The sequence below is a fragment of the Eublepharis macularius genome, chromosome 7, assembly GCF_028583425.1.
Source record: "Eublepharis macularius isolate TG4126 chromosome 7, MPM_Emac_v1.0, whole genome shotgun sequence".
Taxonomy (NCBI): Eukaryota; Metazoa; Chordata; class Lepidosauria; order Squamata; family Eublepharidae; genus Eublepharis; species Eublepharis macularius.
Genome location: NC_072796.1, coordinates 38765306 through 38790878, shown reverse-complemented (window position 1 = coordinate 38790878; position 25573 = coordinate 38765306). Strand labels below are relative to the sequence as shown.

General features: G+C 41.5%; 1 protein-coding gene across 4 annotated transcripts in view; it reads left to right on the top strand.

The window, feature by feature from the left end:
* Positions 1–25573, top strand: part of NUP153 (nucleoporin 153) — a 51307-nt gene that overhangs the window by 14598 nt on the left and 11136 nt on the right. For 2 of the 4 annotated variants that reach the window (XM_054984955.1, XM_054984954.1), the window contains exons 3-18: positions 915–1163; positions 2912–3045; positions 3126–3254; positions 6563–6679; positions 6805–6849; positions 6933–6986; positions 10156–10302; positions 11005–11054; positions 12137–12266; positions 13256–13393; positions 14766–14858; positions 15338–15428; positions 16277–16384; positions 19382–20005; positions 22283–22477; positions 23612–24475. In XM_054984955.1, coding sequence (XP_054840930.1) covers positions 915–1163; positions 2912–3045; positions 3126–3254; positions 6563–6679; positions 6805–6849; positions 6933–6986; positions 10156–10302; positions 11005–11054; positions 12137–12266; positions 13256–13393; positions 14766–14858; positions 15338–15428; positions 16277–16384; positions 19382–20005; positions 22283–22477; positions 23612–24475 — 3168 coding nt within the window. The remainder of the gene's footprint in view (positions 1–914; positions 1164–2911; positions 3046–3125; positions 3255–6562; positions 6680–6804; positions 6850–6932; positions 6987–10155; positions 10303–11004; positions 11055–12136; positions 12267–13255; positions 13394–14765; positions 14859–15337; positions 15429–16276; positions 16385–19381; positions 20006–22282; positions 22478–23611; positions 24476–25573) is intronic. The other 2 variants (XM_054984956.1, XM_054984957.1) reach the window with 2 other exon arrangements.

Genomic DNA, 25573 nt, shown 5'->3' with positions numbered 1-25573 from the left:
TCACTGGGTTGATTTTGTTCTAGTTTCTTTAGTACCTATAATCTTCCAAGAGCTGAACTATGAACCAACAAGATCTGTGCCCTGGAAGGCTTGTATTTAAGTTCAGTGTAATATGTATTGTCTCAGCTCCAAATATTTTGCTACGTGAGCAGTCGGCACTTACGCTTCTGTAGGGAATGGTTGACACCAGTTCTCCCCATCCTTGTTTGCAGCCTCCTGAAAAACCACTCTGGATAGTCTCTGACCCTCTCAAACTAGGTAGCTGGGAGAAGAGGCAATCTGAAAACCTTTCTGCTCTTCCTTGCTCAGTAGGCTGTTCGCATCAAAGCCAGAATGCATAATTAGTTCTCATTGCTAGGTCTCATACAGTGATTTAGGAAGCTGTTGCAGCATTAAGTTTAAAAGGAATAACAGTGATAAGTTTATTATTGCCTTCTACCAATGCCAATATACTTACTACACTTGGAAGAAATGTGGTAAGTACTCCCAGACAGATAAATGAAATCTTACATGTATCTTTGAGTGGCTGGTCTTAATATCTTCTATCTGACCAGAATCCTTATATCACTAATAAAGTTGCTGGGTCCTTCTTAACTGTGAGATCTGTGGGTTGTTTGTTAAATAATCATGTGTTATTTCCTTCTAATTACTTGTAAGATAATGATAATTTACTACTGTTACTTTGATACGATTTTTTAATGTCTTCTAGCCATTTAGTATTTGGGGTTTTTTTTTGCTTGTTGTAACAAAGGTTTTAATTTGACTTGATTTACGTGAATGTTGTTCCATGGCAATAACTGCCTGGTGTTCACTTGAAGCTTGGCAATAGAGCTAATGTTGATAGAAAATATCTTTGCTGTTCACACACTCTTTGCTTCAGAGAATGCTAATTTAATTGCTTTGTTCATCTTTAGGTCCCTCAACAAGTAGGTCTGGTTTAAACTTCACAGATATTTTAACAAGACCCTCTCTCCATCGGAGTCACCTTAACTGCACCGTCTTAGATTCCCCACTTCCATTTTGTCAACCCTCCACATCATCTGCATTTCCAATTAGTAATTCTGGACTTTCACTTGGAAAGGAAATAAAAGATTCTACCTCTCAGCATGATGATGACAACATCTCAACTACTAGTGGCTTCTCTTCAAGGGCATCTGATAAAGGTAACAAACTTCATCACAATTTATGTTGGTTGTTGGCTTGTTGTTTATACTCATACATTTTAGTACTTTATCTTATTCCAACAATAATAGTTCATGTGTGAACAAGGACACAGATTAGGTGGTCTAGTTTGGATTTTTAATTTAACGTTCATTTTTCTTACACTTTTAATTCATAGTGTTAGCTCTTATTTTTAAGGTCCTTAGTGTCTTGGGGCCAAGGTAGCTAAAGGACTGCCTTCTCCCGTAATGTCTGCCACCTGCTACTTAGGTCTCCTTCCCTCCTCTCTGTGCCCACATTGATAGAGGTGAGGTGGGTGGCAACTGGAGATGGGGCTTTCTTAATGGTGATACCACACCTTTGAATACTTATTCCCCCTTGAGGCTTTCGTGGCATCTACTTTACTTTCTTTTAGGCATCTGGCCAAGACATTTCTTTTTATGCAAGCTTTCAGCTGAGGGGAACTATCTTTTAAGCTGTTTTTATGGCTTGCTTCTAGAATGAGCGCTGTTTTAAGAATATAATTTAAGCTGCTGAGTTTTATGCCATTGTGTTGTTTTTACCTTGTGAGCACCTAGAGCAGGTCTCTGGAAAGGCAGCATATTTATTTTGTGGTGACCTTTGGTGAGTCTGATATGGTGGTTTAGTTATAATTGCCTTCAGCTTGTGCCAGGAGCTATGGGTTTAAATTTCACGTTCCTCACATTAGGAGTCAGCAAGGGGCCTCTACATTTAACAGAAACATTGGAGGACACGTACACCAGTGGCTGTTAGCCATGATGGCTAAATGGAACTCCCATGTTATACCTCGGTATCAGGTGCCAAGGACAAATGATGTTGGAGGCATGTTGCATTCATGTCTAGATTGCTGGCTCGGCTGTTCATTGTTTTAAACGGTGCTGGGCTAGCTAGATTCTTGGTCTGATCTACCAGGCCTGATCTTATGAATTAGTGTTCATGGGCCTAAAGGTAACCTCTTGTAATCCCAGTAATATGGGCAGAATGAGAAGGAAGAGTGAAAGAGCCTTTTACTGCCCTTCATTGTCCTTTACAGATAGAAGCTGGAATTTAGTTTATTATGAGTGGTTTGAGAAGGTTAATTTTTTTCACAAGGGTTGTCTTAAATGAGCTTTTGCTGCCTGTTGGCAGATCATAAGTGCTCAGGATAAAAAACTTGTCCTAGAGACATGAGTGATGAAATTCCAGGTGGCTGAAATGTCAAATATTCTCATCCCAGCTCTCTGGTCCTGCTCCTGTTGTATTGCTGTCTTCCCTAGATCATTGAGAATCAGTGTGATATAGTGGATTGTTGGACTAGGATAGGAGAGAGACACGTTGAAATCCCCTTCAGCCATGAAGCTCTCTGAGGTGACGTTGGATGCTGTTCTGTTCATGGTTATCCTGTATCAATAAATGCCAGTGAATTTTCTTGGGACAGGATGTTTCCTAGGTCTGATAGGGAAAGATAGACATATGAGTATCTGTATCTCATCATAAATGCCTACATGCATTGAATGTAGGCTCCCTCCCTGTGGAAACATTCTGCGTAGATTACTAAATCTTCCATTTTCCCTTCTTCTCAAACTTAGAAAGGCAGTATGAAGATGTTCTGAATTCACAGCTAATATTAAGACTTTGTAGAAGGCTTTATATTGTGCATAACTTCATACTAATTTCGTTCAAGTTTTCTTGATTTTTCAAAAACATGGTTTATAATACAAATGAAAGACACATTCTTATTTTATTATAGATATAGCTGTTTCAAAAAGTGTTTCTGTACCACCAGTCTGGTCTACAGAAGCTGAAAGACCCATCTCTCAGCACACAGCTACCAGCTCGAAAAAGCCTGGATTTAATCTCTCTGCCTTTGGAGCCCTCTCCCCTGTAAGTACAACACAATGTTTGCTTCAGTCATGCCACTTTATTGTCCACTTTGCTAATTAACTATCTCTGCTTGTCCACAGTCACTTGGTAATACATCTGTTCTTAAGACAAGTCAGCTTGGGAATTCTCCATTTTATCCTGGAAAAACCACGTACGGAGGTGCAGCTGCAGCAGCAAGGCAATCCAAAGCACGGATTACTCCTTATCAGGTAAGAGAGATGCTAGAGAACTGGGGCTAGGAGAATGGGGGAGATTATGCATAGTGATCGTATTTGTAAAACTCCCCTGTTTGTACTATCCATGGCATGCTCAGTTGTGTGCCATATCGATTGTAATAACAGTAATTTTTTGAGTGGCTTGTAGATGGATACGTCTGGAATACAGGCTTGCTTTTTAACTATACAGTAATTGCTATTTTTGTGTTTTTAATGGTGTTTTCACCAATGAACTTGACAGTATTTCTGAAGTCAAATAAATGTAATGAAAGGGAAGGAGTTTTGTTCTATCCAGTATATTTTTATCCAGACCCTTCTTCAAGGAACTCAGGGCAGTGTATGTAGTTTCACTCTAAACTGGCTCAAATGAGCTTTGTGGCAGAGTGGGGATCTGGATATCCCAGATCCTTGTATGACATTTGATTGCTGGGCTGGATCCCCCAGAAACATTCCTTGCTCAAGCAATAAAATTACTCCTCACTATCTCCTTGTCCAAAATGAAAGCAATTGTATCCCTACTATCTTTTCCCTATGAGTTGAAAAAGCATATGTAGCACATAGCACAAAGTATTTCATCTGATACAATTTCAAAAAGAAATTGAAATAAAATCATGCACACCAGCAGTTGGACATTCCATATGGTCATAGTTATTTCATTTAAAATTTATATATATATATATATAATTATATAATTACATATAATTAAAATTATATCAAAGTGCTAAGTGTTGCTGCAGCTCTTGAGCCATTATTTCCACAAGCAGGACTGTACTAGGTACTTTTTCATTTCTTCTTATGGATTGTTGGATTCAAGCCACTATTCTACACTGACTTTAATGTTGTATGTAAACAGGCAGGTTATATTCACAAAAATCCCAAATAGTTAGTGGGGGTGAACAGTCCCCAATGTCCTGTCCATTATCTTTAAAGTCAGTGTCTGTCCAATGACAATGTCGTGATAAGTTTGCCACAGATGATGTATGCAATAGAAGGTGTAATCATCACAAGCTCCCACTTGTCCATGGGCTTATCCTCAACAATAACTTTAATTAATTTAGGGCAGCAAATATGTTAATACATTAAAAACATTAAAACATCATAGGGATTAAAAAACAGTGCCACGTAGCAAGGAAACCTAAACCCTAATATGCCAATTAACCAACCATTCATACACCTGTTCCAACAAGCCGGAATACAACTGTAATCAGTCCAAAAACCAACAAAAGCCACAGGAGACCTCAAGACTACTACCTTGGACATTCACACCTCCTCATGGGTGCTGTAGAGTAGGGGTCCCCAGGCCGCATACCAGTACCGGTCCGTGGCCTGTTAGTAACCGGGCCACACAGGAGGTGAGTGGCGGGTGAGCACAGAGCCGTCTCCAGGGAGCAAGCGAGGTAGGCGGTCGCCATCTTGGGAGGGGCGACTGCGCCTCACCTGGCCGTCCCTGCACTTTTCATTAGAATCACCTTGCCTGGCTGGTGGACTCCCATCATGCCTCTGGGGGATCTCCTCCCGCTCCCAGCCGGCACACACGCAGTTGCTGCCCTGTGCTGTGGTTGGTGTGGCTGCACTTGCTGGAGCTGCTGCCCTGCCTTGCCCTCGTGCCTTTGTGTGCAGGGTCACTGCCGGGCAGCCAGCCGCCCTGAGCGCCGCTTGCCCCAGTCTGCCTCCTCAGGTCACCACTAGGCCTGCTGGGCAGCCAGCCACCCTGAGCATTGCCTGCCGTCTGTCCTAGTCTGCCTCTGCCTGCCTTTTCCTCTCCTCCAGTGGCATGGCCGCTGATGGAGAGTGGAGAAGTGCCATTGGCCTCCTGCCTGCACAGTTACGCTAAAAAATATAGACCTCGTGTCATTGCGGCTGCTGGGCAGCTCTATGTGCTGCGGCCGTCTGCTGGCTGCTGCTGCCCTCTCCAATGACCGGTCCGTGAGTACTGGCCTTATACTGTGTCTGCCACCGCCCGCCATCTCCTATCGCCCCCAGATGGGACCGTCTAGTTGCAGGAAAACAAGTTCAGGGCTCCCACTGATTCTGCATTGTGGTGAGTTGTATAATTTCATTATATAATGTCATAATAGAAATAAAGTGCACAATTGTATCATCCTGAAACCATTCCCACCCACCCCCAATCCATGGAAAAATTGTCTTCCATGAAACCTGGTCCCTGGTGCCAAAAAGGTTGGGGACCGCTGCTAGAGCTAAGCTCAATACCTGCTGCTTTCAGATGTTGGTTCCTTAATGAAGGATAAAGGACAAATCCTGTTAAATACATGACTAATCATACTGGGGCATTTTTCACACCCATCTAACTAGTGGGTTAACCCCTATCTACTGGATCACTTCTTAAGTAACAGTGCCATAGCTAGTGTCAAGACAACGAGGTTGCTGGCCAGATTGGCATGGCTTGGCTCAGCACGCCAAGGTCTGGGCACCTCCAGCTGTAGACGGGACTGTTTAGTCCTTTGTTGGCAGAAATCTTTGCCATTTGATACCTGCCATTTGGCAGGATAAGATTTTCATGCTGATCTACAAGGAGATGGTAGGCCCACGGTTACTGTCTCCATAACCAGATCCATAGAGAGTCATTTCTTACACTTTATTTGTGCTGTTATTTTCCTTTGTGGGACAGAACTGAAAGCTACCTGTGATTTTTGAGAAAATAATGGCCTTAAAATTATTTAACTAAGTCCCATATTAATTTAACCAAAATATTATTTTATTTTTAAAAGTCTCTTTGAGTGTACTTTGGAAATATCCATACTACCTTCCTCAGTTGTAGTCCCCTCTATAAAAATGTAAATTGTAAAATTGGGGAGGAGGGGTTCATAGGGTAACACTCTAGAAAAATGCAATGTACTCTGGTGTTGAATAAATAAAAAGTTTGAATACACATGAAGTCAGGAAATAAACCTGTCTGATTACCTGGGCTACAAAACATACAGTAGATCCTTGCCATTCACAGGAGATCCATCTATAGCATCACCATGAATGGTGAAATTCGCTGATACTAGGAAGCATCCCTGAAGGAAAGCATCCACTTTTCTTACAAAATTTAACAATGTAATGATTGCAATGATAGCTCAGAGGAGTAAAAACAGGCTGGAGGCTGCATCATGAGATCAGACTGTGGACTGCGAATAAGTGAAGTCACAAATCCATGAATGGTGAAGGTCTGTTATATATGACTTGTCCCTTTAAATCTCTTCTAAAACTTGGGGCACCAGTGTAAGAATGTATGATAATTATGTTTGCATACAGGCTGAAATTCAGCATTATAATCATTTGCAATGTTAATGTTTCAGATGCCAATAAGAAGGCAAATGAAAGCCAAGCAGGTGAATGCACAGTCCTATGGAGTGACAAGTTCCACTGCACGGCGTATTTTACAGTCTCTGGAGAAGATGTCAAGTCCACTAGCAGTAAATTGCTCTCTTTGAAAAGCTATTTTTCAGTACATCATATGAATACTTTTTAAGTATTGTATACTGTTAAAAATTTGCTTTGTATGCCTATAGATTAACTTGCTCTAATGCTTATTCAACAGGATGCTAAAAGAATTCCTTCTTCTATTTCTTCATCATTGTCTTCTGTAAGTTAGTCTTCAAACTTTTTTAAAGCAAAGAAACCTTATTTTAAAAATCATGCTGCTTAATTTTGTGTTTTGTTTTCCAGCCTGCAGAAAGAAGTATGCTGAATGTCACGGACTTTCATTCTCCAAGAAAAAAGGTTAATTAATTTTCAGCTAAAATCTAATTAGTGGTGCAAACTTTATTTATCCTTGATATACATGACATGTAACAACCACATATAGATACAGTACTAAAATAGAGGACTTTGGCGCTTGTCTTTTCTGGGTTTGCATGCTTGTTCTCGAAACCTGTAGCCTAGAGCAAATATTCTTGAGAACAGTACAGCAAGCTTTTATAAAACAAAAATGGAATACACAGCAGTTCCTGGAGCCACTTACATCCCATGCTGAGCCTGTATCCATCACAAATTAGCCTGTGTCATCTAGATTAAAGTACAAGATGAAGAAATCAGTAGAGATGTGAGTTTACATGCTAGAGGTGTTATGTGTTAAGCAGTTGAGCTATACTGCACATTATAGGAGAAAGCAAAACCTCCAACATAGTTTTACTAGCTCCCCTGTCTCCTAATGAGTCATTGGCATATCCTGTGGAAGAAAATACAGGATACAGCTCCTCCCTCTAATGTTGTCATCATTCTTTTTTATGTGGCTTGCTTTGTAATATGCAAAGTATAGGTACTCTAGGCTTTAGGAAATACATACTTTTGGAAAGTAGGTTCCTAGAAAATGGTAACTATGTTATGTCAAAATAAAGAATCGTGTAACACCTTAAAGGCTAAAATGTATTGTAGCATGAGTTTCTGGCTACATCTGATGAAGTGGACTTGAGCCAACAAAAACTCCTGCTACTATAAATATGTTAATCTTCAAGGTACCACAGAATTCTTTTTTTGGGGGGGGGGCTTTTGCTGCAGCAGACCAGCATGGTTGCTCCACTGGAATATGTTATGTCAAAATCTGTATTCCAAGACTCACACCTCCCAAATGTTTATACTTCTCACGACACAGAAAAGATAGAATGAAAATTAAGTAATAGAATGTTTCATAACGGTTGTTTCCCTTTGAGATTTCAAATGCTAAGTGGAAAGTATTAACAAAAAAAGCACCATAGAATCCCCCCTCCATTTTCATTCATAGATATTTTTTTGTTTGAAAATAAATTGGAAAAGCAGCCCATGCTGTGCCAATTTAAGAAGGTGTGACTTTGCCTTATTTGCAGGAGTTTATAATGCATTAATGTTTGTGCTGTAGTCAGTTTAGTGATCTGTTGCATTGTTCCCATCTGTTAACCAGCTTTCCTTTAAAGTATAGGACTTCTCTCTTTTTTTGGAAGCAGAGGCCTCAAGTAGAAAAAATAATACTTGGTATAAGTGTTTAGGCTGCTGAGTAACATCTGTGCTGAAATGGTAAATAGTATCTAACAGGCCATACATACTAGATGTGTCAAAGAGAAAACTAATGCTGTACCCAGCTGTTACTTAGTAAAGATAGAGAGATTGTCTATTCATAGTGCAGAAAATGGTTGGCAGCAGTAATTATTGGCCAAGAAGGTTTGTTCGTAGTTTGCTGCCAAAGTAAGAGGACAGACAATAACATACTGAGAAAAAGTTCGATTAGCGTAGTGCAGCTTGCATTCTAAAGTCCTGGCTGTGCTGATTTGCCACTTTCCCACTATAACCAAATCACTTGTTCTTTTATGCTTCGAATTGTTTCATCAAATTTCATAGTGAATGTTGTTTTGGAAGTAGCTTGCTGCTGCTCACTTGCAAATTACATTGAATTCTCAAGAGGCTGTAATCAAGAAAGACCCTTTCAACAAAGCAGCCTCAGTTCTTGTTACTACAGTACGCTTGCAGGTTATACTGTACACATTGGTTTCATTTTAAATAGTTGATAGGGCATAAATATTTTTTCCCAAGTAGCCTAAGTAGCTGCTTACTACTAAATACACACTGACTGTGCAGACATTGATGCCATCCATTTCAGTTCTTTTTAGTGCAAAAGTCTGTTGATTTGCCAAAAAATATAAGGGTGGGGGGCACGCTGGCAGATTATAGTTTGCCAAACTGAACAAATTTGAGGTCAGAAAAAATAACTTTAGGAAGTTGCATTGTATATCACATGTGCAAGCAACTACAGATAACAGTTGTTCAAAAGATGAAGTCTAGGAGCACACTGGGATAGATGAAGATAATGCACAACCCCCAGTTCACTTCCTCTATATCTGCTCCAAAGAAGACAACTGAAAGGGAGAAAGGTCTGGTCTCTAGTCCTGGCTTTAGCAAGATCTGAAACTGAGCCTGATGTTAGCCTCCTGCATCCACTTCTGTATTTGAAAGCAGTGGCTGAGCTGTGAACCTGCTTGCAAGTCTGTTACACCTAATGCACATCCCCTGTTTTCCTTCCTTGTCACCAGTTGCCATTTGTGGGAGAGGGAATTTTTGTTTTTTATAAAGCACATGTGATTTTAGGGTTGCCCGTTGGAATGTTATTGTTAGAATTTTCTATTCTCTAGAAATAACGACTTTAAGATTTTCTATCTGTTCCTGAAGTTGATGTAAAAATGTCATCTAAAATCTGTAAATTATTAATGAAGCTGATTGGAATGGTCATCTCAGACGATCAAGTAAATTGTTAAATCTAGTTGAGATGTATACCTAACTTCTTTTTTTGAGTACAATAGGCTGGATCCGACCATTTCATTCCAGTGGCCTACACGCAGGGCTTTATAGCAAAGACCTTTCCATGCTCTCGCATCAGTGAAAGAGTCCTTGTGATGCATGAACATAACAAGCATCAAAGGAATGACATGATACGCTCCAGTCCATGAATTCAGACTCATTTATTTACTTCATTTGTACCCTGCCTTTCTCCCCAGTGTGGGTACCCGAAGTGGTTTACATTGTCCTCTCCTCCATTTTATCTTCCCAAGCTAATGAGGTGATTTAGGCTGAGAAAGTATGACTGGCTAAAGGTCACCCAGCCAGTTTCCATGGCAGAAGAGGGACGTAAACCTGGGTCTCCCAGATCCTAGCCCACCACTCCAACCATGTACACCCTGGGTCCCCAGGTCACGTGTTTCATTTTGTTGTGTATAAGATATGAGAATACTGTGTTAGTTGCAAATTTGATTAATATTAAGGGGTTTTGTTTTAAGACTGTATTTAGAGCCAATTATGGAATTAAGAGTTATTCAGCGTTGAATAGCTAGGGTTGTATGCTCAATGCTTTCCATTAAAAGGGTTTGTGTAATAACCTGTTTTATTCAAATTGGTTTTGATTCTTCAAATGCTACTTCTTTTAAAGACTGAATCCCATTTTCCTCCGGTCCAGAAGCTTGTGACACCCAAGGCTGTTTCACTGTCAATGAGTCGATCACAATATTTTAAACCATCTCTAACGTCTGCTGCTGAATCAGGCAGGATTCGACAGAGAATAGAGATGAACCATAAAGTATGTATATTTGAAAACATTACACCTTCCTTTACCTCAGAAATTCCTAGATAAATTTGATGCAGAGGCTAGTTTCTACATGTTTTGCTTCATTTTTAATTAATTGGTGTATTGGGTACTTAGAGCAATCTTAGATCCTGACTGTTTTTTTAAGCTGTATGTTGTAAAAATATGCAAAAGTGAAATAAACATAATATATTATACAATGTACTAAATGTCTTGTAAGTGGTTTGTGGGAGAAAAAGGTGTACATATTAAACATTATGAACTTGTTTTCCCTATTGAAAATAATAGAGCAGCTTTCAGTACTGAATATGTAATATAGCATAATGTTCTTTCCTTGGTAGTCTCAAGTTGCAGTTAACAGTGGACTGGAAAATCAGGTTAATTGGTATAGGCAAGAAAAGGATCACATGGCATTGCTGATATGAAGAAATACAGTTTATAATTGGAGTGGTTTATTTTGATGACTTCAGACAGCAGGGGGCAGCCAAGGAGTTCCACTACAGAACCCATTGAAAAAAAAAATGGGGGGGGGTGACCTTAGGGAGACATTTAGGTAAACAAGGATCTGTGGCTTCTTGTTACTTACTCCCATCTAGTCATTCTTCCTAGGAATAACAAATGGGAAGGTGGAGGGAGTGGAGAATAAGATTAATAAATTTGAAGCATATTTTTTTCAGCATATTTTTTTCTTTACAGGGAGTGAAGGAGAAAAATCTGTCAGAACAGAAAAGAGATCTGTCAGAAAGGTATGTGAAGTCTTGACCTAAATCTAAAGAAGCTACTGTGAATGTGTATATCATGGCTTTTTAATTGGTATCCTGTATGATGTTTGTCCTCCTTTTAAAGCCAATTAATGAACATATGCACAATCCTGAAACTTAATATTAATTGAAAAAAGTTAATATAAAACAAGCAACAACTTTGAATTACAGATACAGGATTTGAAATGTATAAGGTGCAGTTCTGAACAGGAGAATTAGAGGGTGGTATTGTGATTTATGGTGTCCAAGACTATTAGGTCATCAAATTTAAAAAAAAAAGAGTTCTAAACAGGTGATAATAAGCAGGTATCGGTTAGTGTTGCTCTAAAAATGAATTAGGATGAGTTTAGCACTGTAGTAAAACCTGGTGATGAACGATCAATTATTACACGGAATATTCAAAAACAGGATGAAGGGGTAGCCACATTTTCCTTTCCATAGAGGAATGGCATAGAAGTCTACACCCTGACCCAGTCACAGCTAGAGAAGCAGATGACTGATTACACAAGCTTACCCTGTAATATTTAATGTTTTTAAATGTATTATTTAATGTTTTTAAATGTTTTTAATGGTGTTTGTATTTGTTATCCGCCCTGAGCCTGCGAAAGCGGGGAGGGCGGAATATAAATATAATAAATTAAATTAAATTATCATTCTCGCAGTTGGCGTAAAAGAATATGAACCACTGAATCTCTCAGGTATCTAAAATGTTAAGAGACATTTCCTTGTAAAAACTTGCTGCATCAAAGAAAAGAGATTTTGCAACTTTTTTCTTACCAAATTAAGTAGCTGCTGACCACTTTGCCGTTGTAGGCAATCTTTAGATTCTTTTTCAGTTGTGTGCAGCCCAAAAAGATTCAGGTTTCCTGCTTCGGGTTTACCCGAAGCGGGGGGGAAATTCGGAAATACCATAATTCCAAAGGGGCAAGCTGCTTCAGAATTATGGTATTTTACTCGCTTTGGTATGCTCCGTAAATATTCAGAACATACCTAAGTGAGAGGGAGCAAGTCTGTGAAGCTGTATAATATGCGGTGAAGCTATATAATATGTATTGGTTCTCTACTAGGAGTGTTTCAAGCCCTAAGTTCAGTACTGCTGCATCCAATGGATTACCTCCAGCAGCGGGAGGTGGTGGTGGCAAAATGAGGCGGGAAAGAGGTGTCCACTATGTATCAAAATCTGCACAAGAGGAGGAGGTAAAAATATTTCTTACTTTGCAAGGGTGGATTGTTTTTGAAGCACAGAAGCGGTGAGATGGAAAAACCTCTTAATAGACTGTGGGCACAAAGCTTTGTACCCCAACATGGTTAATATTGGAATTTGTTGAATGTTGAGCAAAGTTGTATTTCACATTCCTCCCCAACAATGTGATAGTCATTAGAATGAAGTAGTTCAGAGCCTGAATGCACTGTTTTGCTGCAGGAGAATAGAGCACAGAATTTGAGTGCAGGGTTTCCAAGACAAGTAGGATTCCTACTCGGGGGAAGGAGGCAACCTGCTGTCTGAATTGGAATCGGAGCCATCATTGCAACTGGGGAATTCATTTCTTGGTGCTGTAGTGAGAGCAGCATATGACTCCTATTGCTACATTTAATGCTGCTTTGTACAAATGTACTCCAGCTAAGCCATCTCTCGAAGTCTGTATGGGAGGCAAGCACCTTGCTTGACATTGCTGTGGTTGCTCAAAAGAAGCCTCTACTTGTGCTACAGCAGCCAGAACAGGAGACATGAGTAGTAAAGTAATAAAGTCATGTGATATCCAAAGTTTCATCCACTCTGACATTTTTCTTTTCCTGTTCTTTTTTTTTTTTAAAAATGGGGGGTGGGGGGATCCTAATCCTATCCCACTATTCCACTGAGCAGTGTTAATTAATTAATTATATTTATCCCCACATTTTCTTTTGTTTCAATTTTGTAGCCTTCCTCCAATCTAAGGAGCCTTCTTCCAATTTAAGTGACTCTCCCACTGGAGAAGCAGCTTCTTAAGTTGGAGGAAAGCTCTTTAGACAGGAGAAGACTACTTGGAGGATGGTTTTATCGTCCACAGTATTTCATTGATTATGTTAAGAAATTTTTCAAAACTGGCTGAGTTGCTTTCATCTTTTCTATAGAAGTGGGCTGGGTGGGACTATAATATCCATTTTAATGGAACCTGAAAAATAATCCTACAACTGTGTAATTTTAGGAGATGGAGGTGCCAGCACTACCAGAAATATCTTTACCCATCAGTACATCCTCACTGCCAAACTTCAGCTTTGGCCCTCTTGCTAGTACAACTGCTTCTTCATCACCTGTCAGTTCTGCACAATCAGTGGCTAAAAAGGTAATTTCTTTTTGAAGGTTTTGCTTGCTTACTCTCTTACTTCATCCCAATCACTCTGTCAACAAGCTTGAGCCTCATTCTTCATGCTTTCTCTGTCTAGTTGATTAAAATTGTCAACTCTGTGAGTTCAGATGCCAAGTTATATTTGAGTGTGTTACACAGACCTGTGTAATCATGCGAGGAAGTTCACCTTGTTCCATGCAATAGTTTTATAAACGTTACTTTTCTTTCCATACCCAGCAAGCTTTATTATCTTGTTTCCACAACTGCAAATTAAAAGTACCAAGGATACAAGCTGAATTTTCTTAAGTGCTACAGTGTTTGTGTAAGGAAGTTGCAGAATTATTTCTTTATAGTTTTGAACTGCTGTGTGAGGGGAGGAAAGCTGTCAGCAGATGCTTTTTTCCACTTTGGCAATCTCTGACAGTTGCAGTGGCTGAGGAATTAGCAGCTCAAAAATAGAGTGGGTATGGATGACAACTATTTTCATACTGCTGTAAACATGAGTGCGTGTGGCTTGACTCTGCTGAAAGAGACCTGGGATTTAAAGACGTGTGTCATCATATCACAGACTGCCTTTTGCATTTAAAATTTTTATTACAATAGCTAGAAATCCAGTCATTCAAATCAAAGAAAGTAATACAACTGGTTGTACTTGATCCAGCAATCATTCATTCCAACATACTCAACAAATTTATCTTGTTTAGTATTTTCTAACAATTGGCTAAAGCATGTTATTTTTTTTTAAAGAAAAAACAGCTGTCTAATTCCTCTATACAAAAGAACATGAGGAGCAAAACCAGAGGTCCACCTAGTCTAGCATCCTGTTTTACCCAGCAGCCAACTAGTTGTCCTGGGGAACCCAAAAAACAGGGCATTGAGGTCAAGGCCTTCCCCTGATGCTGCCTCCTGGTACTGGCTGCTTCTGTATATGGAGGTTCTCTTTAGTCACCATGGCTAGTAGTCACGGATAGGCCTATCCTCTGTAAACCTGTCTTATCCTCTTTTAACGCTGCATATGCTTGTGGCCATCACTTCCTCCTCTGGCAGTGAATTCCACTGTTTAATTATTTGTTGAGTAAAGAAATTTTCTTTTGTCTGTTCTGAATTTGTTTCCCAGCCGCTTCGCCGGGCTCCCAAGTTCTCGTATTAACCACTCTAACAGAGTTGAAGTTCTGCTTTTGAAAATCTCAAGCAAGTGCTGGGGTGGGGGATGTGGCAGTAAAAAAAAATTCAAGCTACGTTGGGCATGCAGAAATCATCCAGGCCACTTCTAAACTTTAATGTATATGTTTCCTGCATTTGTTAACCAGCAGCTAATACACCCCTTCCATAGAACTATTTAAAATCTTAATTCTTTTGAAAAAATCAGGTGCAACCAGCCAGTAATGCTAGCAGTCCTGTGTTCAGATTTTCATCTCCAATTGTAAAATCCACTGAAGCAGAAGTTTTACCACCTCTGTCTGTAAGTAAATAATGCATGTGTAAACTTATTATAAAAGAAGATAGTGATAATGTAGAGAGAAAAAGACATACATTAATATTGAAAGTCATTGTGTTGAATCCTATGGAAGAGCTCTTGGAGAAGAGTTGGGGATCAGATCTTTCCCCTAGCATTTCTCTGTGTGCCCCTGAATTCTCTTTTGTAGCATGGAAGATCCTTATGAACAAAACGGGGAAAATCACAATGGAAATCACCTTCCATTTCAGTTAGCAGACTGCTGGCAAAATTAGAAGGCGATTTTGTCCGCTTTCCTCTCCTTGCTGCAGCCCCTCCGCCAGAGCAGTTCACGTTGTTTATGAGAATCCCTTGATCCTCAACAGGAAGGGAAAAGAAGACCCACTCTACCAACTCCATGAACGTTTCTCATAGGATCCAACCCTTTGATATCTTGGCAGACTGGCCTGACTGTCTTTTCACATTGATCTTTTATTTTTTGCCAGATCAGCGGCTTTAAATTTAGTGTTCCTGTTGCAAAATCATCTGAGCCTTCAGGATCCAAGGATACTCCAGTTATGTCTGTGGTTAATGCAGGTAATTAAGTTGACCGTTTAAGGGGAAAAAATTTGGCAGAGAAGTAAGATCACCTCTAATATTAAAGCAACATGTTGATGTAATATATTGTAATTTTTTACTTGGGCTCAGTTGGTTCTGATCTTGGTACTGGCCAAACCCACGGTAAAAATTACAATACGATTTCTGCAAATCACAGAATGTCTAAGTAACAACACCTGCAAAGTTTAACATGCTTAGACTAAAAACTGCCTTTAGCATCTACTCTATTGAAAGTCTTCAAAACCGAAAGATCTTGCTAGACGAAGCTTAGGCAGCATGTCTCACAGTTCTGCAATTAATACATCACTAATAAAAAGCTTTGCATGTTTCACCTCCATCATTGATTAGATAATACTTGAAGAAAAGTCTTGGCTGAAGGTTTTAATACATCGGGGATAAAAGAACAACTTGTGAGAACTCACAGTGGAGAGGAAAATCCTATTTTCCTCCAAATCCCTTAGCAGACAACTCTCCTTTAGCATCAGCTTCTCTTCCTTCTCCATGTGGCTGCCTCCTGTGCCTCATCATGATTTGAGCCCCTGCCAGTGACCATGTGCCATTTTGGATTGCTAAGGCAACCAACAATACCATTTGACTGTCAGCACTTTGGTTTATGCAATGTTTTGGCATGTGTAAATATCACAAGTAACCTTTGGGAAGTTTCTTGAGGGGGTGTTTAACCAATTCAGATTTTTCTCATGCTTTCCCTGGGTTTGCAGAACCTTAAGTGAGTACAAATCAATCACAAATGTGGAAGACGTTCCCTCAAGTACTCCCAATCCAGACCATAAAGCCTACTAAAACAAACATTTTCTTCAAATCCACAGCAGTCAATAACATTAGCAATAAGAGAGAAAATGAAGAGTATGATGGTCCCTTTAAGCCTGCAAAAGTCCTGAAACAAGGAAGTGTTCTGGATATTTTAAAGAGTCCTGGTAAGTCAAGTTGATGAAGCGTAATTGTTAACTAGTAGGCAATGTTGCATTTATATGATTTTTCAAGAAAACAACTGTATTGAAAGCTAGCTTATAATTGATGTCAAAGCAGTCCAGAGGTGTAATGATAATTGTTAACAAAGTCAGCAGTGACTTATGCTTATCCTGTTTTATGGAGAAGTATATACTTCAAGTTCCCCCCATTTCCTTTCCCAAGTATGTAAATCAACAAAGACATGAAAAACCCCTGTGGCTCTCTCTCTTCCAAAGGACAAAGGGCAAAAAGACTTCTGTGGCTCTGTTTTATTTGAAACATTGGGTTGGATCCAGGGCAAAAGTTTCTGCTTGTTCTAAGGCTGTAGCACAAGCAGAATTATTTATTTATTTGTTTCAATTTATATTCCGTCCTCCCTGCACCAGCAGGCTCAGGGAGGATTACACTTTATAGAATTCTAATAAAACTTGCATTTAAGAAAGATTTAAAACCACAAATAGATACAATATAAATATTTAAAAATTACAAAAGCAGCACAGAAATCCATCAGTCTCTCACCTAACCGTCACTGAAAAGTACTTAAACAGATAAAAGCACAATCTGGTGGTGGATACTTCTGATAGGGAGGGCCAAGTTCTTCTCCAAAACGGCTGGCGGGGCCCGGCTCAGCCTCGACCTTACGCTTGGTGGAATAGCTCCATTTTACAGGCCTGACGGAAAGATAGCAGATTCTGTTGGGCCCTGGTCTCATTAGACAGAGAATTCCACCAGGTTGGAGCCAGAACCAAAAAGTCCTTGGCTCTGGTTGAGGCCAGGCAGACCTCCCTGGGGCCAGGGACCATTAGTAGATGTTTATCACCAGATCGAAGCGCCCTCTGGGGCACATATAGGAAGAGGCGGTCCTGCAGATACACCGGTCCCTCTCATTACCAAATTGAATCTGATTCAGTACTCTGCTGGCAGCCAATGCAGCTGGTGCAGTACCAGTGTTATATGTGCAGTGCTAGGCACCCTGGTGATGATGTGCGACACTGCATTTTGGATCAGCTGCAATTGCCAGATCAGACCCAAGGGAAGCCCTGCATAGAGTGTGTTACAGTAGTCTAGCCTAGAGGTAACCATTGCCTGGATCACTGTAGTTAAATCGCAGGTCGAAAGATAGGGAGCAAGCTGCCTGGCCTGACATAGATGGAAAAAAGAAGACCTGGCAACTGCAGTGACCTGAGCCTCCATTTTCAAGAAGGCATCTAGGATCATCCCCAGGTTTCTAACCCACGGAACTGGCGTAAGCACCGCCCCATTGAGGGTAGGAAGCCGGGGTCCCGAAACCACATACCCACGATTCAAGTACAGGATCTCTGTCTTTGTGGGGTTTAACTTCAGCTGACTCTGCTTCAACCATCCAGTCACGGCTTCAAAAGCATGCCTTAGGACATCTGGTGCTGAGCCAAGCCGTCCGTCCATCAGCAGATATGACTGGGTGTCATCAGCGTACTGGTGACACCCAAGACCGACACTTCGCACCAGCTGTGCGAGGGGGCGCATATAGACGTTAAACAATAATGGGGCGAGTATTGCCCCCTGCGGTACCCCGCATACCAGCAGGCGGCGGGATGACAGCTTCTTCCCCAGTGCCACCCTTTGTCCCCAACTGTGCTGAAAAGAGACAAGCCACTGCAGTGCTGTCCCCTGTATCCCCACATCAGCGAATAAGAGACGGTAAGGAAGTGCAAGAAAGAGACTGCAGCAGCTACTTGTGCTGAGTCAAACTTATTGTATCCCCAGTTGTGTTTCCACTAGTGCAAGATACTGTGCAACCTACTCCTGAGTTTCAGGAAGTGAACCTAGCAGCTTCTCCATTCTCAATAAGACTCCTCCAGTATAATATAGGACAGGCGGGAGTTTGTTGCACAAGAGCTTGTGTGTGTATGTCATTGTTTATTTATTTATTTGATTTGATTTATACCCCGCCTTCCCCACAAACAAACTTAGATGGGAGCAACAGATGTTGCACAATAGATTATGCAATCCCTTCCACAAGCAGAACTATATTAAAGTAGATTTCTTTTTTTCCATTTACGCATTACTGAGTCTAACGTTTACAGAACCTAAGGGAAACGTTCTTCATGTGTTTTGTTGTTGTGCCCCATTTTCTTAAAATTCTTCATAGCTTCCTACTGGCCACTAATTTATTCAGGTGCAGTTAAAACCGCTTGTTATCACCATTCTTGCAATCCAGTTATAGATTTTTTTTCATGAGATGCACTACTGGGCAATTAACAGAACTGTGTCACTGTACAGCTATTGATTTTGAAATCTATTTTATTCACATTTGTTGCAAGCTACTCAAAGCCTATAAAATTAGAAAGACAAGGTACAAAACCAATCAGTAAAACAGCAAAGTTCTCTTATGCTTTTGGTCTTTTCTGAAGCTGTGCCTTGAACGTCCTGGTCTCGATTTTTTTCCCTCTCTCACCTCACCCTTCATGTCATGCCCTTAGTCCAAGTAAATGTGCTTCGGTTAAAGGCTTATCTTTTTTTTTCATTTATACATAAGTTGTTAAAACTGCTTTTGGAGTAGTGTTTTGAAAATGCCTGAGTAAATGTCTGTTGACAGCTCCAAATTTGCTAGTGGGAACTCTTGAGCAGTGCTTTGCAGTGCAGCTTTTGTGCTCTTGCCGGGGCTCGCACTGCTTCCTCCTTCCCTCCTTTTAAACATCAGTCCTTGCAAGAATATGCAGAATTTTATGAACACCTAAATATTACAATTATAATAAACGGTTTTTGTATGTTATAAACTAACCCGGACTGCTATAAACAGTTTGAAAACAGCTTCAGAAATCATCGTATATAAGAAGATACTAAGTTAATTTGGTTCAATGATTGTTGTATGCTGCTAGCATATGTTGATCTGGCAACGATATCTCCAGTTTTGTTTGGTCATCCTATAAGAGAAGGTGCTTGTTAGAAATTCAGGCTGCCTTTTCTGTTCCTTTTCTTAGGTTTTGCCTCTCCAACCACTTACTCCTCATCAGCAACTCCACCTGTCACAACAAGCACAGTAGTTTATACAAGGCCAGCCCTAAGTAGCTTCTCTGCAGCTGTTTCAGGACTTGGAGATACTTCGAAACAAACGTCAATGTGTTGGCAGTGTGAGGCATGTCTGGTAGAAAACAAGGTGACGGATAACAAATGCATAGCCTGTCAAACTGTTAAAGTGCCGACATCAGATGGTACTAAACATTCTGGTATTTTGACTCCCAATACCACCACCAAATCAACTGTCTCTACGACAGGGACGCAGGGCTTTGGAGACAAGTTTAAGGCAGCAGCTGGAACTTGGGATTGTGACACTTGCTTGGTTCAGAACAAGCCAGAAGTTTCAAAATGTGTGGCCTGTGAAACACCAAAACCTGGAACAGGAGTAAAACCAGCTCTTGTTTTGCCTGTGGTCACAGAAAGTACAACGGCAGTATCTTCCTCTTCTAGCTACACTGATACGACAGTCACTTTGGGATTTGGGGACAAATTTAAGAAGCCAAAAGGTGCTTGGGAGTGTTCTGTGTGCTTAGTGTCAAATAAGGCGGAGGACAGCAAATGTGTGGCCTGTCAGTCTGACAAACCAGGTGAGCTTGCAACATTTGAAAAAACTATCACACTCTTGGTTTAAGTATTTTATCTTGAACTGAAAAAGTGTAGGACACCTCTGAACGTATACTGGCATTTTAAAGTGTAAAAGCAAATTGTGACATCTTGTCCAGCATCCCCTCATTGCCGCACACCCCCAAGACAAGGTTTACAGCCCCCCCCCAGTCCTGCCCCACCAGCCTTAGCACTCACCCAGCAACAAGGGGACAGGCAACTGAGGCACTAACAAAGGTCAGGAACGCCAAGGGAGCCACAGATGCAGGAAGCCCAGGCAAGGCCCTGGCAGCAGGAGGCAGGCTGGGCAGCGGCTCCTGGGTCCTAGCTACCGCCAGGTTCCCAGCTGTGGCTCCAGGGTAGCCCCTTCCCTTGGCCCGTGGGAAGCTCAACAGACCAGCCAGAGGAAGATGGTGCAGGAAGCAGGGACAACCGGCCAGCAACACTGCAAGCAGCAGATCGGCGGTGATGAAGGCGGAGCCAGGCCACTTCCCAGCACAGATGCAGGTGGAGGAAGAACAGCAGCATAGCAAACCAGCAGGCAGGCTAGAAAGGGTTAGAATGGAAATAGCCAGGAGAGGCTGGCAGCAGAGCAGCCACAGGTCTGGCTACCTAAGGCAGCCGGGACAGCTGCTAGGTTGTTGAGGGCAGGACTAGGAACGGAGACTGGGAATGGTGAAGGGATAAAAGGGAAGTCCTACCACAAGCAGGGGTGGAGAGTTTTGAGGAGAGCACAGAGTGAGACCAGAACCTATCCAAGAGCAGTGAGGAATGCCTGCTCTTCTGAGACTCAGGTCACTCAGCTGGGACCCCCCAGTCAACAACACTACGGCTGAACCAGATAAGGTAGGACCAGAGCAGGGGAGAGCCTCACACATCTGTTTTGCAGTATTTCGAATTAAATTCCCTGTTGTCGGCTGTCCTTTCTTGCCAGTATTATAGTGTCCAAGCTACCACTATATGGATGGTGAGCAAATTAGTAAATATTCTCCTTGACTAGTTGTACATCTTTGGGAGTGTCAGTTAACCACCAAAGGCAAAGAGAGAGAATGTAATATTAATCATATAATAACATAATTTATTATGTGATTATATTACATAATATATTACATAATTACGTAATGTATGTTACATAATACATTATTTTTTAAAATTTCTATATTGTGCTACATTATTCCATAAATCTATTTCCCTTATTGGTATTCCTAATAAGTTGCTGAGATGTCTTTTAGCTTGCCACTTATTCTGCCAGTTTATATCTCTGCCTTGGTAAGGGAAGAATTCAAGGATAATTTTGTTTGGTTTAAAAACCAAAGTTTGTTGGCTCCTCTTAGTTCCCAGTTGTGAATACTTATATAGATATTTAGGTGGATGAGAATTCAAGGGACCACTGGTTACTCCCTTCTCTTACTTCTTATTATGAAGGATATAAGAAGTTAATACGTCTAATTTTTCGTAACTTTTATCAAGAGATTTGGCAATAAGATATGTTTCTCTCGAAAAGGAATTTAGGGAGCCAAAACAGCAAATGCCAACAACCAACTCCCTTCTCAGCAATGTGACCACAAGCCAGCAAAGTCTAGCAATTAAAAACTGAAACTGAAAATAAGATAAAATACTCCAAACAGGAGTAACTGCATAGCTACTTTGAAATAACAGAATCACAAAACAAAAACAGAAAAACCAAGGGGAGAAGAAAGGGAGGGGAGAAAAAACAAAACACAAATGTTTAAAAGCCTCTGAAAGTTAAAGATTTGCAGCCTCTAAACAGCACAAAGTATGAGTATCCTACGCTTGCTGCGTTATTCCTATATCTTCTAGAAATCAAACTCATGGTACTGTAAGAATAACAGTTAATGTCCTGACCTAAAACTCTAGGCGGTCTCTGCCCTCTCCAGATAGTGCCCCAGAATCTCCAGGAATTTCTCAAGTGGAGTTGGCATCTCTGTGTCTTGGAGACATTGGAAACAGTTGGTAAAGTGTGTTGGAAATGTAAAAAATCCCACATTCATCAGGGTTGAGGAGTTTAGAATTATGTCTGCCAGTTTTATCATCAAGTCATATATGTGACTTCTCCCATTGAAAAAGCAGCTGTTGATTATGGTTGTTGTGGGTTTTCCGGGCCGTGGAAGCCTTCGACAATACAGCTGTTGATTATGTTTACTTTTTATTTAGACTGGCAGTTACATGACGTGGTGTTTTGACTTGATGATTACTTTATAAATTAAGAGAATTTTTTCACATACTGTTTCGTTAATCAGGAGGTTCAGTGCCTGTGGTGAGTAGCAGTGCTTCCTGTTCACCCAGTCTTTCTGGCGGTTTTCTGGGCTTTGACAAGTTCAAGAAACCAGAAGGGAGTTGGGACTGTGAGACCTGCTTAGTACAGAACAAAGCAGATGCCACAAAGTGTGTAGCTTGTGAGAGTGCAAAACCGGGCAGCACAACAGAACTAAAAAGTAAGTAAAACAGATAAAGTTTCCCAAACAACATTCACTGTATGTGCTGTTTGTACTGTTTGTTTTGTTAAGTCCTCTCCACAAAGAATAGAAAGGGCAGGGTAAAAGAAGCTGGATTTTTATTTCTCTTTATCCTCCCTTCCTGGTTCTTCCTTGGCCAGTCCATCTACAGAAATTAGAATCAAGCCTTTTGTGCATGTTAGCTGCATGAGGAACCTAAATGAGATTTGTTGGCACGCCACCACTTCCAGCAGAATGCACCTTCAATGGAATGAGAGATGCTTCCAGGAATGTACATATAGTGCACATCTTCTATCGAAAATTGATGGGTGGTTTAAAAGATACGTTGTGGAGGATTAATTGGTCTTTGGATGCACACTTCTGCCAAAGCCAGTTTCCATCTTCCACTTTCCATCTCTACGTGCAATTCTCCCCCTGCCCTTAGACCCCAAGCTACTTGCGTCCCTTCATGCTAACTCTAGAGATGATTCTTGCTCCTTCATGTTGATTTCTGCTGGCTGTGAACATTGGCACTATAAGAGTGATGCATATATGCACCCCTTGGTCCCTGCTGGTGGGGGTGTAAGACTTTTTTGGTGCCCAGCATGCTAGTATACAGATCCCTAGTTTGCCCCCGTTAGTCATTCTATTCCAGTGAAATTCATTTTCCAGTCATTACAAACGATTGTTCTTGCATGCTTTTAAAAACAGCCTTTCAGAGAAGATATGAGTAAATCACATTCTTTCTGTTGTGCTTCTATATGCATGTAGATACATTTTCAAAACGATTCTTCCAATGAGCTTTTTCATATCAGTGGTGCTTATCCCATCATTGTACATTCAGACGATGTTTTCTCCCAGTGGAGAGAAAAGTGGGATAGAAATACTGGAATGAATGAATACATTTAGCTTACTGCCAACTTTATGTTCCTTATGTGTTTTTGACTTGGGCTTATTGGCAATCTGTTATCTAGAATGCATTATTCATAAATACAGCAGTTTGTTCTAGTGATGGACGTGGGGAGGGTACACTCTTATGAAGTTAGGACTGACCTGGGAAAGTTTTGCAATATAAAGGCTTCAGTTATGTTTGTAGTACAAACTTGGCATGCAGTTTTGTTTTATAATTTTCAGGTCTTAGTACTGCTACACAAGCTGCTGCTTCCTCGGCCCCATCTGCGCCTTCATTTAAATTTGGTATTCAGTCATCCTCTTCAGAATCGCCTCAGATATTGGGAGGCACAGGGAAAGAATTCAAGTTTGGAGAGCAAACAGGATTTAAATTTGGTATTACTTCAGATCTGGGATACTCAATGAACACTACGACAGGAGGATTTAAGGTCTCTAAAACTGAAGGCTCCAAGCTGGGAACCTTTCCACTGGAGTCTAAATCAGAGGACAGCTTGAAAGAGACCAAGAGTAACAGCACCTTCAACTTTGGGCTTCCCTCTGGTGCTACCAGTACATCCAGCACAGGGTTTCAGTTTGGAATAGCTAACCTTGGGCAGCAAGAGAAGAAAGAAGGACTTAACAAGCCTGCTGTCGGAGGTTTCGGTTTTGGCACAGTCTCTACAACTTCATCAGAGAATACAACTGGAATAAGTGGCTTCAAATTTGGAAATACAGAGGAAAAGGAAGGTTCAGTGACTCCCTTTTCCTTTAAGAAGCCAGAAGGGAAGAAAGATGAGATTTCCTCAGCAAAAGGTGGCTTTGCTTTTGGTAGTGTGGAATCTGTGACTGCCCCACAGCTTGTTTTGGGAAGGACAGATGACAAACAGGAGTCTGTGGCCCCTTCAAATCCACTAGTGTTCGGAAAGAAAGCAGAGAATGAAGAGACAAAGGCACAACCCATCTTTGCATTCAGGAAGGTGGAGCAAACCAAAGATCACAGCACAGCAAAACCTGCTTTTAGTTTCAACCTGGCAAAACCAGCAGAAAAAGAAACTGAGCAAGCAACAAAGACAAGTTTTACATTTGGGGCACAAGCCAACGCTGCAGGTAAGTGCAGAAAATTCCCTACATTTTCAGATTTGAGTTTCCTGTTTGCATGAACAGTAAGGGGTCAATTATTTGGTGAGATGATTTAAGGGACATGCTATTACATGGAGGCCTTCCAAATCCTTATGCGTACTCATAAAATAACTAGCAACAAAGCCTGTTGTGGGGAAAAAATACAACGGGCTCTAGAAAGGGGAGGGTGGGCGGGCAGGTATTCGCTCCTCCTCTGTCACTGATTCCAGCTGGTGAAGGAGGGGGTGGGCATTGTCATCTGCTCCACGCCTGATCTGCCTGATCTCGGCCATGTGAAGGGGTGGTGTGCTTTGCTACCTGCTCTATGCCTGATACATGCCGGGTAAAGGGGGGGGGGCATTGCCTCCTGTTCTGCATCTGACTACGGCTGGGTGAAGGGGGGCAGGCGTTGCCTCCTGCTCCGTACCTGATCCTGACAGGCGAAGGTGGGCAGCGGGCTTTACTACCTGCTCTGCTCCTGATCCCAGCTGGGTGAAGGGGGGGTGGGCATTGCCTCCTGCTTTTGCGCCTGATCCTGACAGGCGAAGGTGGGCGGCGAGCTTTACTACCTGCTCTGCTCCTGATCCCAGCTGGGTGAAGGGGGTGTGGACGTTGCCACCTGCTCTGCTCCTGATTCTAGCAGGTTGAAGGGAATGCAGGCATTGCTGCATGCTTGGCTCCTGACTCCAGCAGGGTGAAGACAGGGTGGGCATTGCCACCTGCTCAGTGGCTTATTCCAGTAGGTTGAAGAGGGCGGGCATTGCTGCCTGCTCTGCTCCTTATCCCAGCTTGGTGAAGGGAAGAAGGGCATTGCCTCCAGCTCTGCACCTGATCCCAGCCAGGTGAAGGCTCAAGGTGGGCATTGCCACCTGCTCCACTTCTGATCTCAAATGGGTGATGGTGGGAGGTGGGCATTGCCAACTGCTGCATCACTAATACCAGCTGGGTTAAGGCAGGAGAGGGCATTGCCACCTGCTCCGCTTTTAATAGCTGCTGGGTTAAGGCGGTAGGTGGGCAAAGCCACCTGCTCCTCTCCTAATCCCAGCTGGCTGAAGGGGGGCATTGCCACCTGCTCTGCTCCTAATA